The 20,679-nt window shown below is 53.9% G+C and overlaps 1 protein-coding gene across 1 annotated transcript; it reads right to left on the bottom strand.

The window, feature by feature from the left end:
• Window positions 1-1,142: 1,142 nt before the first annotated feature.
• CACNG8 (calcium voltage-gated channel auxiliary subunit gamma 8) lies at window positions 1,143-14,139 on the bottom strand. Its single transcript, XM_090260237.1, has 4 exons — window positions 13,794-14,139; window positions 5,180-5,263; window positions 3,905-4,045; window positions 1,143-2,498 (listed from the first exon to the last, which is right to left on the bottom strand). The coding sequence occupies exons 1-4, from the start codon at window positions 13,966-13,968 to the stop codon at window positions 1,750-1,752; spliced, it is 1,149 nt and encodes a 382-aa protein (XP_090116363.1). The 5' UTR covers window positions 13,969-14,139; the 3' UTR covers window positions 1,143-1,749.
• Window positions 14,140-20,679: the final 6,540 nt, after the last annotated feature.

Here is a 20,679-nt window from a genome sequence, read left to right as displayed (position 1 = left end):
TTCTAGCTGCTTCTCTGGGCTGGCCTCCCACCCCCCACCGTGTCCTTCAGTGTTCCCAAACTGACCACTGTCCCCATACAGTGTACAGTTTCACTCCTCCAGGGCTTTGCCTGAAAGCTTTCCTCGCCTGGCAGACTCCTGCTCAACCATTTGAAACCTAGGCTGGGTGTGAAGTTCTCCAGGTTTTCCTATGTACTGCCTACTGTGGGCGGCTGGGCACTCCATTCCCTGTCAAGGTGCCCAGCATGGTCCATTACAGCACCGGTCACCCTGCCTGGACTGTGGTTTTTGTCTGTTCCTGCAAGGCCTGCCTCACTCGCTCACCCCCAGGGATCCTGATTCCATAGCACATTGCCTGGTGTACCTCAGCAGAGGCGCAGAAATGTCAACAAGCAGATGGCTGAATGAATGAATGAACACACGAATCTCTAAGTCAGTCCCAGTGCCTCTGCTGCACACAAGACGATGTCTATGCTTCCATATTTGTGTAATTATCTGCCTTCTCCCACAAGTGGGTTTCAAGAGCCAGTGTCTGTGTTTGATGCTGAGCCCCAGTGTGCGTCTGCCTCTCTCTCTCTCTCATCTCAGAGTTCCTGCCTCCCCTTTGTACACCATTCACGTTGCGCTCCTGCTGACAGCCATTCATTCCATGGCTCCCCACTGCCCTCAAAACAGAATCTAAACTCCCGGCCTAACCTACAAGTCCCTGGGAAGTCTGGCCCTGTCTATGTCTCCAACCTCAACTCGTTCCACCTGCACCTGGCTCACTCACTGCACGAAAGCCTTCCTCAGAAGCTCCTCCTGCCACAGGACCTTCGCATATGCTGTTCTTGGGCCGAAACACTCCACCCATCTTCACCTGGCTGCTTCTTGTTATCCTATTTGTGTAAGCTAAAATAGCCTTTCCTTTTAAACTGGGTTAAGCCCCCGTGACAGAGCATCCTGTAGCCTGCTGGATTTCTCCTTTGTCCTAATCGTAATTTACTGTTGGTGAACACAATTCCTTGACTGATGCACAAGATGTAAACTCTATGAGGATGGCGGGGATGCTGTCTGTTTTCCTCCCTTCTGTAGGCTCAGCAGTCAGAACAATGCCTAACACTTGAGTACACAAGTCAATTGCTGGTAATGACCGAACGGAGTCATTTTCTGTGCCTGTTTATAATCCTTTGCGTAGCGTCCTGCTACAGAGCAGGCGCTCAATAAACCCTTGTGGAATAACGAACAGAAAAATGAATGATGTGCATGTCCATGCCTTGTCCCCCGGCCTCTCCACATCCTTCCTCTTTACCTGTCTCTGTATAGAGCATATATATAGTTTGTAGGTGTAACTCTATATTTCTGTGTTATAGGCCCCTCTCCAGGAGTTGGGCTGGGCTGGGCTAGGCTGGGAGTCCCTCCCTCCCCCCGCCCCGCCACCACATGCACACAGCAAAACATTAAAAAGAAAACATCTCAAAACTCCAAAAAACACCACAGCCCTCCCCCACCCAATCCCACAAAAAAATAAAACACAACGCTCGCTCACGCGGCCCCCTCCTTTTTTTTTCCCCCTTCCCTTCCCCCTCCCTTGGGGTCCCTGATCCGAGGGTGGGGGTTCGTTCCTCCACACCGGGGGTGTGGGAGGGGGCGCGGGGGATAAGGCCAAGCAGTCTCCAGCGCGCTCACGGGAAGGAGAGGGCGACCCTGACCCCCGGCAGCCTCGTTGCACGCGCGCCTGCGCACGCGCCCGGCGCCCCCCGCGCGCCCCTACACCGGCGTGGTTTTCCTGTTGAGCGTGTTGGTGTTGGAGGCGGCGGCCTCCTTGGCCAGGGTCCCGGGGGCAGGCGCGGCGGGCGCGGGCGGGGCTGGCGCGGCCGCGGCGGGCGGCCCGGTGACCGTGACCGTGACGCCGCCTCCGGCCTCCTTGGGGAAGGCGTTGTGCAGCGTAAGGAAGCCGGGCGCCCCCCCGCGGTCCCGCTCCGCACCCGCCCCGCCGCCGCCGCCGCCGCCCGCGCCCGCAGCCGCGCCGCCGAAAGCCCCGCCGCTGCCTGTCCCCGCCAGCCCCGCCGCCACGCTGCCCTTGGACGGGTCGCGGCTGAGCGTGTACATGGAGATGTCCGTGGAGGCGAAGCCCGGGCCCCCGGCGCCGCCGGGAGACGCGTCCCGCGACGGCGACGGCTCGCTGGAACGGGAGCTAGAGCGGGAGCGGCGGCGGTAGCGGAAGCGGTAACTGGGCAGACGGAGGATGGCCGAGGGGCCGCTCCCGCCACTGCCGCCCGCGCCCCCGCCGGCCTTGAGCAGGTCCGAGCGAGACTGGCAGTGCGCCTCGCGGCTGCGCTCGATGTAGATGTTGACGGCCAGCACGCCGATCACCTCGGCCAGGATGAACGACAGCCCGCCGAAGTAAAAGGACCAGCCGTACGAGTAGTGGTTCTTCTTCTCCTCGTCCCGCTTCGGGCCCGGCTCGCCCGCGTTGGCCGAGATGTACACGATGACGCCGATGATGTTGCTCAGGCCTGGGCAGGGACGGTCAGATGGGAGCCTCTAGGCCACCCCGGCCCGCCCCGCCCTCGGCCCCGCCCCGCGGACCTAAGCTCCACCCCTGAAGGCATAGGCCCCGCCCCAATGGTCTGAGCCCCGTCCCAGGTGGCCTAAACTCCCCAGCATGTCAGTCTTCGCCCCCAGGTACACGCCCCAAATGGTGCAGACCTCAACCCCTCAGGTCTAATCCGACCCCCAGAAAGCCCAGGCCCTGCCCCCGCTGGTCTAAACTCTAACCCAAGATAGTCTAGGCCACGCCCTTAACGGTTCAGAGCCTACCCCGGATGGTTCAAGTCCCGCCCCAGGTTGTCTAAACTCCGCCCCGACTAGCCCAGGCCCCGCCCCCAGGTAGTCTTAGCCAGACCTCACGTGGTTCTGACCCCACCCTGGGTGGTCCAGGCCCTACTCTGATTAGTCTAATATCACCATTACCGTTATACACCTGGGTTTCCCTTAGGCTCCACTTTACGCTAGTTTAAACTCTTAATGAAATAATCCCGCTGACTCTAGGCCCTAACCCTAGATGATCCAAACTCTTGTTTTCATGATTATCATCCCAGTCTGGTTATCTCTTCCAGGCCCCCCCACTGGTGTTCTAAAATTCGTCCTGATTAGAGCAGGTCCCTTTTCTACTCAAATCTAGCCTCCCGACTGCCCGACACCGCCCACCCGCCCTCGTGGGTCTAGGTCGGGCTCCTTCTTGGTGGAGCAAGCCCCGTCCGTCCCCTGCAGATCTTGACCCATCCCCAAAGCACCCCCTGCTCTTAATGTTAAATCCTCCCCCTTCTCTGGGTTCCAACTCTTCAAAAAATCTCTGTCCCCCCTGGAACTTCGCAGCACTATTCATTTCCGGTAGAAAGGGGGTCTAACCCCTTAATGAGATGCCTCACCTGGAGTTGGACTGGGGTTTCCCAGGACCAGCCCCTTCCTGGATCCGACGACATCCACAAGGCCCCACCCCCTAAAGTAGGCTCCTCCCCATCTGCACCAAATCACTTTCTCTGCGGCCAGGTCTTCCACTGCCCCGCCCCGCCCCTCTGTTTTCAAGACCCCAGTGATGTCTCAAGACCCAAGCTCCTCCCCTTTCGTCACCAGAACCGCGGGCTTTGGAACCTAAACTCCCTGCATCGCAGATTACGCGCCAGACCCGGCGCTGTGCTGGGTTCACTTCTCTGTAAATGGAGCGAAGGCGGCACCTACCTTGCCCAGTGGCTGGCGATGGAGTTTGGGAAGAGCCTAGGCAGGTTCCGGGCCCCAGGGGCGCCCGGGGCAGGGTGGTTTAGCGCGCGCGCGCGCGCACACACACACACACACACACACACACACACGAGATGGCGTAGGTGGGCCGCCCCGACAGCCGCCCCCTCCCTCTGCCTCTCACCTGCTGCCACGAACAGGATTCCTGCGCCCAGAATGATGTTCCTCTTGGACTTGTAGACCCGAGAGGCCGCCACGCACACGCCCCCAAGCAGCAGCAGGATGGCGCTGAGGATGGGGAAGATGCTGGAGGCCCGGACGACTCCTACGAGGGAGAAAGGAGAGGAGGGGGTGGGCGCCCGGGCGGTAGAGGGGGTCGCCTGCGCCGCCCCACCCCGCACCGCGCACCCCGCCCAAGGCGCGCTGCGCTCCTGCCTGCTTCCGCCTCTACTTGCCTCCCTAATTCCCCAGTTTTCCCCTCTGTCTGTGTTCTGGTTACTTCACGCATTGCCTCATTCTCCTTTAAACTCTTCTCTATTTCTCAGTCATGTTTCCTGTCCTTTTTCTTTCTTCCTCCGTCCGTTTTTCTGTCTCCTGGCATATTTCCCTTTTTATTTCTCTAAATCACTCTCCCCCTCTTTCTCTGAATTTGTTTCTCCGTGGACAACCCCCCCCCCTTTCTCTTTTCCCTTCTCGCATGATCCTTCCCTTTCTGCGCGTTTCTTCCTTTTCTCCAGACCCTCTATCGGGCCTCTCGCTGTTTCTCTCCTCCTTTCCTTTCTGCGGGGCTTCATCTACCTCTCCAGGCTTCTCTTTTCTCCCTCCCTCCCTCCCTTCTCCTTCCTCCTCCTCCCCCTTTCACCCCTCTCCTCTCTCTGTCTCTCTCTCTCTCTCTGGGGGGGGGGGGGTTCTCCCTCCCTCCTCTCTGTCACCCCCGCCTTTGTCTGGTTTCATTTGTAGCTCTGGGTTTCTCTTCTTTCTCTTTCCCTCTCCCTCGCTCAAGTCTCTCTCCCTCTCTCTGCAGTTCTTTCCACCCCCAAACCCTAGGCAAACGGATTTCGCGATTTCTGAGCCCCACGGAGGCCACAGCCAATCACAACCGAGGATTTGCCGCGTTCTCGGGGTAGCGACCAATCGCATCCCAGGCTTCCCCAGCCGGCTCCCGAGAGCGGCCACTCGGCACGGCAGATTGCTTCACTTGCCCGAGGGCAAAGCGGCCAATCCCAGCCCAGGGAGCGACTACAAGGCTGCCAATCAGCTCCCGGGATCCCCACCCAGCCCGCCCCCGAGGTGAGGGGGGGGGGGCAGAAGAGGAACCACTGAGCCAATCCGGGACGAGAGGATCTCAGCGTCTGGATTTGGATTAGTTGGCACGCTCTTCTCTGCGTGTCGATCTAACTGCCCGTCCCGCCCCCGCCCCGGGTCCCCCTCCCCCAGTATGTCCTCGACCCCAACGTACGGAGCAGGTACTCCGCGCTGTCGTGGTCGTAGTCAGTGTCCTCCGGAAAGTGGTTGATCTTCACGCAGACGCCTCTTTTCAGCCCTGGAGGGGGACGGAGGAGGTGGTGTCGGGGGACTCCAGGGTTGGGGGGACCCCTGTGAGAGAAGCACCACCCCAACCCTCAATCAATCTCTCTCTCTCTTTCTCTCTCTTGATTGGGAGACAGAAAGTCCCAGCTCCTGAGCCTGTCCCGGCATTTGGGACAAACTTTCAACCTCTCTAGCCTGTCTCCTCGCCAGTTTAAAAAGAAAAAGAAATCCAAACTCACTAAAAGGCCACAAGGACATTTCCCCTGAACCCTGGGCTAGGACATCAGCCTCTCTGGCCCTGTGTTTCCCTCTCTATAAGAAGACGTTGGGGGGCGGGGGGTAAAGAAGAAGAAGACGTTGATTTTAGCAATCAAGGTCAAGGCGCCCTTCTGACTCTGAACTTGTTAAGTCTGAAAGTGCGGGAGGAAAACGGCGGAGGCTGCCTACGGCCGAGAAAGACTACATTTCCCATGAGGCCCTATGAAGTCTTGAGTCCAATAGTGGGGAGAGCAGCCCGGGTGGTTCATGAGTTGTAGTTTCTTCAGTCCTGCGCGGAAGGAGAGGGATTCCCCGTGTCTTACCTGGAATCCGCTGGAAGAGGATGGAGTGACTGGAGCAAACAGAGGCATGTGAGGGGGTATACCTCTAGGGGTCTTCCAGCCTCACCCTCTTCATCCACCCCAGAATCCTATCCTCAGGACCCAGATCTCACTCCCTTTGGGAACCTATCACCTCATTTTTGAGGGCAGTTCCCAGTCTACCACATAGCTTGAAATTGCTATAAAAATAAGCATAACTATAAACACATTTCGTTTTCTCAATTCTCCAGGCTTCTTGTAACTCCAGGTTGTGAAACAGTCCACTCACATTTTTCACTGATGAAAACTTACCCTGCAAGTGGGCAGCTCACAGCGTGCTTCCTTGAGGAAGCTTTTCCTGGGCTCTGGTGCAGGTACTCACCCCTCCCACTAAAGCTGGGTCCAATCCCCCCTCTGGGCTGCAACTGCTCCCTGTGCTACCCCCTTTCTGGCGTGCATCAGGTTGATTTATGAGTTTCTTCTTAGCAAGCTGAGTTTCTGCAAGGCAGAGAGTGTGTGTGTGTGTGTGTGTGTGTGTGTGTGTGTGTGTGTTGGATGGGGGGGCGCAGCACATAGGGTCTAATTCCTCTGTGTCTCTAGCATTGTCTGGCACAAGGGAGACCTAAAGAAATGGGAGTAGAGCCCTAGTTAGCTCAGTTGGTTAGAGTGTTCTCCCAGTACACCAAGATTGTGGGTTTCATCCTCGGTCAGGGCACATACAGTAAAAAAAAAACCAATGGATGCATAGATAAGAGGAAAAACAAAGCAATGCTTTTTTTCTTTCTCTCCTCTCTCTCTAAAATAAATAAATAATTTTAAAGAAATGGGTGTCAAATGAATGAATGAATGAATGAATGAATATAAGAAGAGCAGAAAGCAAGACTCGAGGTAGAAGATGACAGGGAAAGGAACGGGGTTAGAGACAAGGATTGGGAAGAACTATAAGACAGCAGGCGATTCCGCTAAGGGCTAACATTGTTAAGTGCTTCCTAGGTGGATGAACTCGCCTGGAGCTCCCCTGCGTCCCGTGAAATAGATAATGTTATTGGTGTCGGGCAGTGACCGGACATTGCGAATTGGAGTCCCACTGCTTCATAATGAAGCAGCACTCCATCACGCCTTTATTCTGTGACCTGTTTGCATTACTAAGTCAATGTACTTCAGGTCTTTCACCTATAAAAAAAGGGTACAATAAGCCCTACCTCACAAGGATGAGGACTGAATTCCGGTAGAGATGTAGCACTTTGCCTGGATCACAACTAAGTGCTCAGTCACGATCAGTAGACATACCCATTGTCCAGATATGGAAAACTAAGGCACAGAAAAGGGTATCAACTCATGGCTGTTGGGTGGTGGAAGCAGATTCAAACACACAGCAGTTTGCCTGACAGGAATGGGAGCATATGGACTGTTCACCACTGTATCCCCAGCACCTGGAACAATGCCTAGCACATGTAAGCGCTTGATAAATGTTTTTATGAAAGAATGAATGGACCAACAAGCACATGAAAATGTACTCAACATCACAAATCATTACAGAAATGCACATCAAAACCACAATGAGATACCACCTCATGCTCATTTGGATAGCTACTATAAAAAAAATAAAATAACAAGTACTGGCAAGGATGTGGAGAAATTGAGACCCTTGTGCACTGTTGGTGGGAATGCAAAATATTGGAGTTGCTGTGGAAAATAGTATGGAGGTTCCTCAAAAAAAATTAAAAACAGAATGACTATATGATCCAGCAAGTTCACTTTTGGGTATATACTCAAAATAATTGAAAGCAGGGTCTCTAAGAAATATTGATACACCCATTTTCATAACAGCGTTATTCACAATAGCCAAAAGCAACCCAAGTGTCCATCAATGTATGAATGAATAAAATGTGGCATATATCTCTTCAATGGAATATTCAGCTGCAAAAAGGAAGCAAATTCTGACATATGCTCCAACATGAATGAACCTTGAGGATATTATGCTAAGTAGAATATGCCAGACACAGAAATACAAATATTGTATGGTTCCACTTCTATTAGGTGCAGAGAGGAGACAAATTTAGAAAGACAGGAGCTGGGAGAGAGGAAATGGGAGTTGTTTAATGGGCACAGAGTTGAAATTTCACAAGATGTAATGAGTTCTGGAGATGGTGGTGGTGATGATCGCACAACAGCGTGAATGGACTGAACACCACTGAACTATACACTTAAAAATGGTGACAATGTTTGATTTTATGTTTGGTTTTGTGTTAGGTGTTTTATAATTTTTAAAAAACATATGATAGAATAAATAAATGAACATACACTCTCGAGAGCAAACTCTTCCCCATCAGCACACCCACTGTGGTGTGGTAGGTAAGGCTCGGGGTCCGAGTCGGACACTCCTTTCCCAAGTGGGATCACAGTCCTTCTCTCACAACATGAGTGACAATTAAGTGAGACCGAGCATGAAGCACACAGGGCACACAGACTCTTTGAGCAAAATGGCAGTGACAGCACTAGCTCTTCCTGAGGACAAACCACACACCGGGCACTGCTCCAAGCCCCTGGCAGGGAGTCATGCACCTAAGGCTTATGACGAGCCCTAGGGGTACAAGACAATAAGTCCCCTGCTCTACAGATGAGGAAACAGAGGCAGTTGAAGAGACTGCTGTGTCCCACGTGGATGGTAAGTCATGGGAGGAGGTGCAGGAGCTACTGGGCTTCAGAGGCCAACGTATTGAGGGCCGTGGAGCACGGTGGCTTTGTTGGCCGTGAGCCTCAGTTTCCACCTTTCAAAAAGGAGGATGATGGTACGACTTTATAGGGTTTAATAAGAATTCAGTGAGACACAGTCAAGCACAGGACACATGAGGGTCACGGGGTTACATGTGTGTCCTGCGACCCGATTGGGCTGGGAGCTTTTCATGGGCAGCGATGGTGATGTGTCCCCGCATCTCCCCCAGGACCTGCCTAGGTCGCGGTGAAGGCGAGCGGGCTCCAGCCGGCTCTGCCCATCGCACGTTGCAGAGCCGTGTGGCTGAGTCACTTCCCCTTCCTGGCCATCAGCTTCCTGCCCTGACAAACACAAGCCATAATAACGCCTTTCCCTGGTGCAGGTGGGAGGACCCAACGGGGATCAGGCAGGCAAAGTGCTGCGCACAGGGGCTGCGTCCAGGGGCCGGCATAAACGGTCTCTGAGTCCAGGTCATCGTGTCCTAACAGAGGGCCAGGGACTGCAGCTGAGATTCCGGGGAGGGGCTAGACCCAAACACATGCCACCAACGCCGGTAGCTCTAGGACTAATATGAAAAAAAAAAGCATAATATGTCATTAATTTTTTATATTGATTACATGTTAAAATGATATTTTGGCTCTGCTTGGTTAAATGAAATATGTAGCTACTAGAAAAGTTTAAATCATATATGTAGCTACTAGAAAAGTTTAAATCATATATGTAGCTCATGTGGTGTTTCTGTGGGCAGTGCTGGGGGAGAGGCTGGGACTTCTGAATTACCAAGAAGGGGGGATTCAGGGTCACCTGAATTCCAAATAACAACAAAATATAAACTCCGTAATCTAGCCCTTACTGCTAGCCTTTTTTTTTTTTTTTTTTTTTTTTTAGAGAGAGAAGGGGGAAGGGAGGGAGAAAGAGAGGAAGGGAAACATTGATGTGTAAGAGAAACATGGGGACTGGTTGCCCCTCATGCACACCCAAACCGGGACCTGGCCTGAAACCCAGGCGTGTGGCCTGACAGGGAATTGAACCAGTGACCTTTTGGTTGGCGGAGTGACGCCCAAACCATCAAACTAAAGAACAGGGCTGTGCCTGCCGCCCTTTCCAATGCTTCAGTCATGCTAACTCAACTGACATTCTCCATAACACTGCGGTTAGGAGCCTGTCTAATCCCATTTCACTGATGATGGAATGAAACACAGAGAGGTGAAATACATGGCCAAGGTCACATGCTGTGCCTGGCACACAGGAGGTAAACCCAATCACTACATTACATTGCATCTCAGAGGTGGAGGTGGACCCCAAGTATTCCCGGGGACACAGCACCTTCAGGTGGTCTCGTATCATATTGCTGACGGCCTAGATCAGGGGTCAAATCCAGCAAAAAATGGGTGTTATATTTTTGAAGTGACTGAAAAGATATAAGTGCCTCAAAGGGACCAGTTTCTTTTTCTTTGCTTTTTAAATCCTCACCCTAGGATACGTTTATTGATTTTAAAGAGAAAGAAAGGGAAAGAGAGAAAAGAGAAACATCAATGTGAGAGAAACATCGATCTGTTGCCTCCCATATGTTCCCCCACTGGGGATCAAACCCACAACCTAAATATGTGGTCTGACCAGGGATCAAACCCACAACCTTTCTGCATCGAGGACCACACTCCAATAAACTGAACCACCCGGCCAAGGCAAGGGGACCAGTTTCCATACTCCTGGAGCCCTGATGGGCTGAAGGCTGATGGATGCCTTGCTTTGTTCTCCTGAGGGCACAAAACAGACCTCAAGTCAAATCCAGACCCTACTGTGTATTAGCTGTGTGACCGTGGGCAAGTCGCTTCACCTCTCTGAGCCTCAGCTTCCATTTCCGGCAGATGGGGATATAGTAGTACATACCACTCAGGGTTCTCATGAGCATTCAATGACAAATGAATGGCAGTGATGGTAACAGCCAAGCCAGCCTGTAAGTACCCCTTTAAAAAACACTTCCTTCCTTTGGCTCCCAGGACATGCACTCACCTCATTTTGCCCAGACTTCTGTGACCCCTCCTTTCTCTGCTTCCATTGCTGGCTGCTTCTTGTCTCTCTGATTGCTATGTAATAGTGGGCTCACTCAGGCAGCAGCCCCTCAACTAATTTTGTGGTTTCTGTCTCTTCTCATTCTCTAGGTGACCTCATCCATTCATATGCCATGACCCTCAATTTGTGTCTCCAGCCCAGCCTCTCCCCTTGAACTCTGGCCTCATATCAGAATGCTGACAGTCTAGAGCAGGGGTCTGCTAACTGTGGCCCATTGACCAAAGCCAGCGAAGAATGAGTCTTCTATTTTTGAAGTGACTGGAAAAATATCAAAAGAGGTTATTCTGTGGCACGTGAAAATAATAGGAAATTCAGACGTCAGTGTCTGTAAATGAGGTCTGATGGGATGTCGCCACACCCGTTAACTCATGTGTTGTCTGGTTGTTTTCAGGGGTGGCTGTGACAGAGACCACAGTCTGCAAAGCCTAACATGTTGATTATGTGACACATTAGAGGGTGTTTACCGTGCTGACCCTTGTCCTAGATGATATCTCTAAGAGGCAGGTTAAATTTAACATGTCCAGCCCTGGCTGGGTAGCTCAGCTGGTTAGAGCATCGTCACAATAAGCCAAGGTTTCAGGTTTGATCCCTGGTCAGGGCACATACAGGAAGCAACCAGTGAGTGCATAAATGAGCAGAACAAAAAAGTCAATCTCTCTCTCTCTCTCTCTCTCTCTCTCTCTCTCATCCCTCTGTCGCTGAAATTAATAAAGAAATAAAGTTTAACATGTCCCAAACTAAGCTCGTGATAGCCCTCCTTATACCAAATTAGATGGCAGAAACAAAAATAAATACAACAAAATACCTGCTGTTATACCTTAAGAACACTTCCCCCTTCCCCCGCCCCCGTTCTCAGGCACCCAGGACACAGTCTTAGTGCAGTGATTCTCAGCGAGGGGTAATTATAGTCCTAGTCTAGAGAGAGTTAACAATTTGGGTGGTCACACGGGGAAGTGCTCCTGGCTTTTGGGAGGCAGAGGCCAGGAGGTAGTTAACCATGGTACCAGCCCAAGCCCCCCACAGCACAGAATTCTTTCTCCCACCATGTCAACAGCCTAGCAGTTAAGAACCGCTGCTTTAGAGACACCCTGACTCTTCTCTCTCATATCCCACAACTGCCCCACCAGGAGCTTCTGCTGCTGTAGCTTCAGACTCAGGTCTGAACTCAAACCACTCCCCAAACTCTCACGCTCCACCCCAGACATGCCACCTCGCGCTTTCTCTGCGTCCTGGTTTCCCAACACAGCGGCAAGAGCCATCCTGTTCAAATCGGAGTCAGCTCATGTCACCTCTCTGCCCGTGAACTTCTGATATGGGCCTGGCTGGTGTGGCTCAGTGCGCTGAGCGTCCTCCCGCAAACCAAAAGGTGGCTGGTTCTATTCCTGGTCAGGGCACATGCCTGGGTTGTGGGTCATCTGCCCAGCCTCTCCCCCGCCTCCACCCCCTGCCCCAGTCCTACTCCAAGGCCTTTGCTTTGGCTCTTTCTACAGCCTGAAGCTGCCAGATGGCCACAAAGTTCCTGTCTCACTTCTTTCCAGCCTCCCTTGCATGTCACCTGCAAGGGCTCCCAGACTATTTTACAAACGTGCCGCTCACACATCCATCTCCTCGGCACTGAGCTCTAACATCCTAAGTGTCCTATTGATTTACCTCTTCTATTGTCTGTCTCTCCTCCTAGGATACAAGGCAGATAAAAACAGGAATATTTTTTTGTTTGTCTTTTTTCTCGCTGGTGTAACCCCAGAATCAAGAATAGCTCCTGGCATGTAGTAAAAGCTCAATAAATATTGGTTGTTGAATGAATAAATAGATGGATGAATGAATGAATGAATGAATGGCATTCTTACTCTATACCCTATGCTGTCCTGGGCAAGCCTGCCCACTTGGCCCTGCACCTGCTGCTCAGTCAGACCAGTGAAAGAACCTGAAGTCAAATGCCTACCGGAGGAAAAAAGTTACCTAATGAGAGAAATGGACAGGATAGGAGGCAATAGGGAGTGGAGGTGACTGTGAAGAAATGGAAAACCCTCCACACCATGTGTTATCTGAAGAAGCAGCTGCTACTCAGATCCAGCCAATCATGGCCACAGCAGATCCCCATGTTTCAGTTTTGCATTTGCTCAAAAGAAGCCGGAAATCAGATTTTCAATGTGAAGTCTTCCTATTTTTAACTGTTGGCAACCGATTCAGATTTTGGTTTCAGCCTTAAACACTCCACACTCCAAACCGAGCGCATCTGCAAATCCCATCCATCAGACCTGCCTTCTCTTGGCGCTGCCCCACCCACAGCTGGGTGACCTTGGGCAAGTGACTCAACCTCTCTGAGCCTCAGTTTCTTCATTCCAGACAGGAAGGGGATGCCCAGATCATAGGATTAAACAAGATAACATTCTCTGCCCATCCTGAGTGCTCAGCCAAGCAAGGGAGGAAAGGATGGATAAAAGAAAGGGATGGAAAAGAGAAGGGGAGGAATCTCAGCATTTCTGGCTCCATAGGGGGAGCTTTGGGATAGGCTGGTCCCACTGCTTCTTGTTGCAGCTGAGGCCCAGAGGTGAAAAGATAGCAGTCACACGGTGGGATAGAAGGGAGGCAGAGAGAGAGAGAGAGAGAGAGAGAGAGAGAGAGAGAGAGAGAGAGAGGAGAGAGAGACCACTGAGGGAAGAAGCAGAGATGGAGGCAAGAGGTTCTTAGAGGAATAGGTGTGAGAGGAGGAAGAGGAGAAGGTAGGCGTGAGCGCAGGGAAGAGGACACAGAGCCATCCGGAGGACGAGGGATGACCAGGACCAGGGTGAGAGGCTGGAAGACACCCTGGTGGGAGAGGAGAAAGAGTGAGGGGCCATATGTACAGCCATGGGGACAGCCAGTCAGGTAGGATGTCTAAGGGCAGAGACAACCACAGTGACGCCGTGGGGTGTGGGAGATGAGGGGGCTGTGAATGGGGGCAAAGAGGGCGACACTCAGAGGACTGGGGCAGGCTGTGGGAGAGAGAACAGGATGGGGGTGCACCCTGGCGGGGAACCAGAGGAGGGCCAGCATGCAGTGGAGCGCTGAAAGGCCCCCGAGGGGTGGCAGGGTGTGCACCAGCAGCAGAAGCCAGACCACCCATGCAGACCACCCCGGGGAGACTCAGGAGAGCAGGGGAGGGCCTGCCTGGAGGGGCGCAGCGCACCACCTACCTTCCAGGCAGCAGATGCGCCAGAGGCCGGAGTGGGTGAGGCCCCCAGGGTCCTTCTTCTCGGAGGAGCCGCCCCCGCGGTGGGGGGGCCCGTCGTCGCCCGCGGTGAGGTTGGTGGTGTTGCAGATGAAGGCGCGCGTGTACAGCCAGTAGTCTGTGCTGATGGCGATGGTCATGAGGCCGAAGGCGGCGAAGGCGCCCACCGTGGTCAGCAGCACCTGCACCCCCTTCTCGCACCAGAGGCCCCTCTCTTCGTTCCAGCGCTTCAGCGACTCCAGTTTGACCACGGGCAGCCGGGGGGCCGTGGGCCACCACCGGGGCAGCGGGGGCGGGGCCGTGCCGGCGGCTGGGGGGGGTCACAGCGCAGGCAGAAGCGGGGGGCCTGGGCCCGGGGAAGCTGGGGAGGGGCAGCGAGGAGGCGGCTTGGCCAGCAGGGGTCAGGGGGCGGCCATGGTCACCGGCTGGTGGAGGGCGGGGAGCAAGATGAAGCGTTAGGAGGCGCCAGGACCTCTCCAGCCACCCTGGCCGCCCACCCCCCAAAAGAACCCCGCTATTTCTTCTCTTGAGCAAACTCCTTCTGCTACGCTTCCCACTGCCTCTCTTTCAGCGACAGAATCGGCCTCTTCTGAGGAAAGTCTTCCCACCAATCCCACACCAAGAAGTACCCCCACCATCCCTGACACTCTGGGACCCTCCTCCAGCCCCTCAGGCTCCCCTCCTCTGGTCACTGTCCTCACCAGAAAAAAACTCATCCTTCACTCCAGCCAGCCCTCAGGTCTTCCCCACGCCAAGGACCCCTGTTCCCTTCCTCGTTGCCTCCAAGACCCCCATCTCCATTCTCCTCATACACAGCTACTCCTCCTCTTCCCTACTAGTCCCACCTCTTCACCCACTGTGTCCTCTACTCAAGAAATAGAAACCTCTCAATGTCTTCGCAGCTTAAAAAAAAGTCTTCCCGGGGAACCCTCACCGTTTGCACAACTCAAAAGAACCCCGTAGTTATCACTAACACCCCCACCCAGCACCAAACGCTCCTTCCCCACGCAGAACCCCCTCTCTGGACCAAGGTTCCAACCCAGCTTGGAAAGGTCAGCAGAGGACCTTTGAAGAACCGATACCTGAGTCCCACCAGGAAAATTCTGATCTTATTGGTCTGCTCTGGTGCAGCCAGGGTATCTTGGCTTTTCAACGCTCCTCTGGGATTTTAATGGGCAACTAACACATCATCTCCACAGGTTTAGAGGAATGCCCCCCATCTTCATCCCATCCCTTCTAACAGCTCCTCCTGGGCCCCTCAGACCTGCCCCCACCCCCTTGTATGTCTCTGAGTCAAGAAACCACCCCCTCTTCGCTTTGCTTCAGGAAGTCTTCCGAATCTGTCCATCGCTGTAACTTAGACAAACTCATCACGACCATCACTTTCTTCTTCTCCATTAAGAAAAATTTCCTCCATGGAAAATGCTCATGGCATTTTCTACTCAAAGGAATCCCTTCCTCCGGACCCCCAATTCCTCTCCATCCAGGACCTCCCAAGATCTGACCTGTACGCCCACGGCTGCCCAGAGAAATCCGCCTCTCCCGGCCCCACCCCCCACGCCATTCCACCGCCCTTCCACCTCCTACTGCCTCCCCAGGGTAGCCCTTGTTATGTCACCACACAAGATGAGACCCCACTCTGGGTCTCCCCGACTCACCTGGACCTCCCACTGTCTCTTCAAGCTACGAGCACTTCCCCCGCCCCCATCCAACTTCTCTTACATCATGAAGAATCTCCTTCCCTCGGCCCTCTTCCTCCACCCCCTCTGGCTCCCTGCATCGCATCTACCCAGGAAATGCCCCTCCATGTCCCCCTGACTTCCCTTCTGGGGAACAGCCCAGAACTCTCCCTACTATTTTACCTGTGTGGGAACATACACCATACACGCATTTTTCTTCCAAATGAAAACGAGCCCCTCCGCAGACAGTGCCCCTGAGAACAAGCTGATGTACACAGACTACAACTCTTTCGGTCCAGAACGACGTCCCCCTCTCCCCACTCGTGTCCCTCCTCCAGAGCAGCCCACAGGCACAACCCTGCCTTCTCCACCTCACTCAGGTGTGCGCCCCTTACCTGCCTCCACCCTCACTCTTCCCTGGACTTCCTCCCCAAACCCCTAGTAGAGTTAAGAGCCTGGAGGCCACAGAGGAGGGGAAGAAACCATGCTGGGTCCCGGGACCACGATGACCTTGGCCTCCTCTGCCCCCATCAGTGGGGGAACCCCCACTGGGTCTGCTCCCAGGGGCTGCTGAAGAAGGTTGTCTAGGGGGTGTCTCCATGGCAACTGGGCCCAGGGCCTCACACGTGTGTTCCCTCCCCCACCTCGGCTCCTGCTGGCCCACACGCAGCCCCTACCTGGGCCGGCTCAGCAGGCACTGGACGTTGACACCCCCAGCCTCCCTCTCCTGGGTGCTGGCCCTTCCTCTCTCTGCTCTCCAGGCAGACACCCTGAGTCTCCTTTCCTCCGGTCCCTGGGCCCCTTCTCCCCCATCCGCGCCCCTCACCAGCAGCAGCAGCGCCTCCTCCACGGTCCTAGCACATTTCTGCTCCCACCTGGGTGAGTCTGTGACCCCAGGAGGTACCCCTTCCCCGGCTGGGCCCCCTACAACCCAGGATCAGGGGGGGCAAATGAGGGAAATTCTCCATCCAAAAAAGATGTGAAGATCTTTCATTGTATTGATGTGGGGGGACAATCTGTTTGGCTTTAGGGGCTGTTCCTTTACTCCATCTGTCAGCGGCAGCAAAGGAGGAGGGACAAGGGGACCCCCAATTCTAAAGCCTCTGAATATGACAGGGGTCACCGTCCCCTCTCCCTCTGGAGGGGACCAGCCTCTTACTCCAGAATTAGGGGGTCACAGAAGCTTCATTCTACATCCACCCACCTCCGATTAATAAAAAGATCTGTCTCACCTCTGTTAATGATAGGTCAATTCTCCGATGCACAGAGGAGGGGGTGCTCAGCCCCCCTTTCAGCAACCCCCCCAGAAACACCCTTGTGGTTCCCAGTTCTCGCTGCTCCCCCTCCCCCAGCAGCGAGGGACCCAGGCGTCCGACCGGGTTGAGGGGTGGAGATGAGGAGGCGTATGGGAGAGGGGGCTGTTGAGGTAGGAGGGGAGGCTGAGGGGCAGCTCCGAGCTCGGGCCCCAAGGGAGTGGGGGGGGTTAGGTGGGGGGAAAAGAAAGGTGAGGAGACTATTTGGTTCTCGTGTCGCTGGGTAAAGTGCGGAGCTGGAGAACGGGAGAGGGATGGAGGGAGGAGGGGGGGAGGGGAGCCGCTGAGGATGGGGGAGCCACGAAGAGGAGGTGGGGGAGGAAAATAATTGGGGGGCAGGGTCTGGGTGGCAGAAGGAAGCTGGGGAAGAAGAGAGAGACCCAGAGAGGGAGGGAGAGAGGCAAGGAGAAGCAGAAAGGTACCCGGAGTCTGGGAAGCAGAAATGGGGGAGGGAGAAATTTGGGGGAGGCAGCGGCTGGTAGCAGGAGGAAGTTGGAGAGAGAGAAATATCCAGAGAGAGAAGAGGACAGAGACAGAGACCCAAAGAGAGAAATTAAGAGACTAGGGGCAGGCGGGGGGTGGGGTGGGGGAGGGTTGGGGTAAAGGAGAGGATAGGGGGAGGGTCTAGGTGACAGAAGGAAAGAAGAGACAGAGAGAGTCATCCAGAGGGGGGGGGAGGGACAGATGGGGGGGAGACAGAGACAGAGAGAGGAGTATGGGGGTGAGAAATTGGGGATGGGGCAAGAGAGAGCGATGCTTTAGAAGGAGAAGAGGAGAGAGAGGGGGAGAGGGAGGGAGAGGGATGGAGAGAGAATGAATGAGAGGAATTTAGGGGAGGGGGGTCTGAGGGGCAGAAGGTGCCTGGAGGCAGGAAGGCAGGTGCAGAAGGAAAGAGAGACCCAAAGAGAGAAGCAGACGGAGAGGGACTGTGACTGGAAAAGAGAGAGACCCAAGGACCGAGAGACAGAGAAACAGAGACTGAGGAGGCTCCGAAACGGAGGAGGAGAACAACGGGAGAGGGGCCCGGCTCCGGGCAGTGAAGGAGGTCAGAGAGAAGGGACACCCCCGCCTCCCCCAACACCTGCACCCCCAGCCCCTGATCCCTACCCCCATCCCCAATTCAGAGCCACCACCCCCACCCCCACTAGCCTCCATCTCTCCACAGCATCGCTTGCCGCCGCCGCCGCCTCTTCCTGTCGTCATAGCAACAGGATCCAGGCGCCCAGCCAAGGCTGGCAGCCGCGGCCGGAAATGAGGGGAGGGCCTTTTAAAAAGGACCCCAGGAGCTCGCCCCTTTCCCCAAATCCAAGGAAAAGCTCAACCTCCCTGGGTCTTCCCGCCCCCGCCCCCGCCCCCACCGCACCCCCAAGCGACCAGGGCAAAGATGCCCTGAAAATAAAAGTACATTACATTTACAAGGCTGGCAAGCCCTTTGAGTTGCACCAACACATTTTTTTTCTTACCCCCTACCCACCTCTAACTCAAAGAGTTTGATTTCCCCAAGATGCAGATGGGAGTGAGGAGCAAAGTAGGAAGCCAGAAGCTTGGGTGAACATAAGTCTGAAAGAAATCTGTCCAGGGTTGGGTGGGGAGGGAGGGAGAGAACTTGAGGGGGGGGGGGGGACCAGACCAGACCAGAAAGTTTGGTCTTGGGTTCAGATCTCAGACGCCCCTGTGTGTGACCTTGGGCGAAACACCTCCTCTCTTCCAGTTCTCGGCGGGGCCAAACCGCGTCCGGTCAAAGGCAGCTTTGGGGAGAAAAGGTCTCTCGGCACGCTGCTCTAGGCACACAGTTATTGCAGAGCTGTGTCCTCGAGCTCATGCCATCAAACACGGAAAGCTGCCGGGACGGAGTCTTGGGCTAGGCAGTAGGCATGGCTTGTACTTCATGAAACTCCCACGGGATCCTCGCCCGTGGACACCCATGTTCCCATGTTATAGATGAGCAGCCTGAGGCTGGGACGTGGGTAGTGATTTGCCCACATTCGCCTGGACCTGGGGATGCAGCAGCCTCTCTGTGGGGCTTGCCGGGGGTGGTCGGCCGTAGGGAGGGACTTCAGAGCCACTTAACCGGCCTTGCCTGGGCCAGCTCCTCCGTTTTGGGGGGCTGGCGGAACGCAGAGGTAACCTGTGTGCCCCGCACATCCGACCACCTCCCCCAGAGGAGCTCAGATTTCCACTGGCATTTCTGTAGGTCAGTTTACTTACTCAGGAGAGGAGTTCACAGAAGCGTTCAGACACCCCTGGCTTAGCAGCGACCAAACACCGGCCTCCGGAGAAGGGGCCTGGAAGGCACTCGAGTGAGAAGCGCTCGTTCCGCCTCTGCTCTTCCGCCAGGAGAGCTGCACAGCTGCGGACAATAACGGGAGTTGATATAAATTAAGTGCTGATATCACAGCTCCTCAGCGATCTGCATGGGAGCGGTGGGGATAGGAGTCAAGGCTGCCTGCTTCTCCGTGCTGCTGTGGGTGGGGGTGGGGTGTTTATGTCCTAAATGAGGGAACTAAAAATAAACAACAACAAAAACAGAGACACTCAAAGAGTGAGAACGACTATAAGTCATAAAATCAGCCAGGATTTCTAAACCTTGGAACTATTTTTTTTTTTTTTAGATTTTATTATTTTTATTATTACTCTTTTTTTAATCCTCACCAGAGGACATGTCTACTGAAAGAAGAGAGAGAGAGAGAGAGAGAGAGAGAGAGAGAGAGAGAGAGAGAGAGAGAGAGAGAGAGAGAGAGAGAGAGGAAGAGGGAAAGAAAGACATGGATTGGTTACCTCCCGATTCACCCAGACAGACCCGCAACCTAGGCATGTGCCCTGACCAAGAATTGAACCCACAACTTTTAGGTTTATAGGACAACGCTCCAACCATCTGAGCCATACCAGCCAGGATGCAACTTTTTGCCCCAATTTTTAGAGAGACAGAGGAAGGGGAGGTGGAAGCAGAGGTGGGAGGGGAGAGAGAGATTTGTTGTTCCACTTATTCATGCACTCATTGGTTGATTCTTGTGTGTCCCCTGACTGGGGATGGGACCCATGACCTTGGGGTGTCAAGACATTGTTCTAACCAACTGAGCTACCTGGCCAGGGTTAACCGTTGGAACTATTGTTATTTGGGCTGGATAGGATAATTATCCGTGGTGGGGGCTGACCTGTGCACGGTAGGACCTGGGGCGGCATCTCTGGTTTCCACCCATTAGATGCTGGGAACAACGGCTTGTGATCAGGAGAATTCAGTGTGTCCCCCTCCGATCCTGTTCCTTACCAGAAGAGCCTTTTAATGTTTGTAGTTGCTTCTTCTCTTACTTGCCTTTCCAGCCCTAACTATGAAGTGTCCAGAACAGGCAAATCTATACAGACGGAAAGTGGATGATTCGTGGCTGCCTGGGGCTGGGCTCTGTGTGGGGTGCTTGGCTGGCTCAGGGCTGCGTGGTTTCTCCTTGGGCTCGTGAAAATGTTCTAAAACGGATTTAAAGTTGATGGTGGCAGTATCCTATGATGACAGTTAAATGCCATTGAATCGTACAATTTAAGTGGGTGAATCGTGTGGTATGTGGATTCTATATGGGTAAAACTGTTACAAAAAAAAAAAAAAGAGCTACGCACTCAGAAACAAAAAATCACGATATACGCCTGTTGCTTAATTAACCAATTGCAGCACTAAAAATATTTCCATGGGGAGGAAAAGAGGGAAAAGTGAAGTCCAGATGAGTTAAAGCCTTATCTGTCGGAGGAAAAAAGATCCCTAATGGTGGAACCTTCAGGAGGAAGTAGAGGCTTTCTCCTATGACTGAGTGATGGAAGGGGATTCCGTCTGAGCCACATTCAGAACCCTCAAAAACATGAAGGCACTGGG

This window comes from Furipterus horrens, unplaced genomic scaffold (assembly GCF_987537825.1).
Source record: "Furipterus horrens unplaced genomic scaffold, mFurHor1.1.pri manual_scaffold_13, whole genome shotgun sequence".
NCBI lineage: Eukaryota > Metazoa > Chordata > Mammalia > Chiroptera > Furipteridae > Furipterus > Furipterus horrens.
Note: the sequence above shows the minus strand (reverse complement) of the source record. Positions and strands in the feature narration are given on the sequence as shown.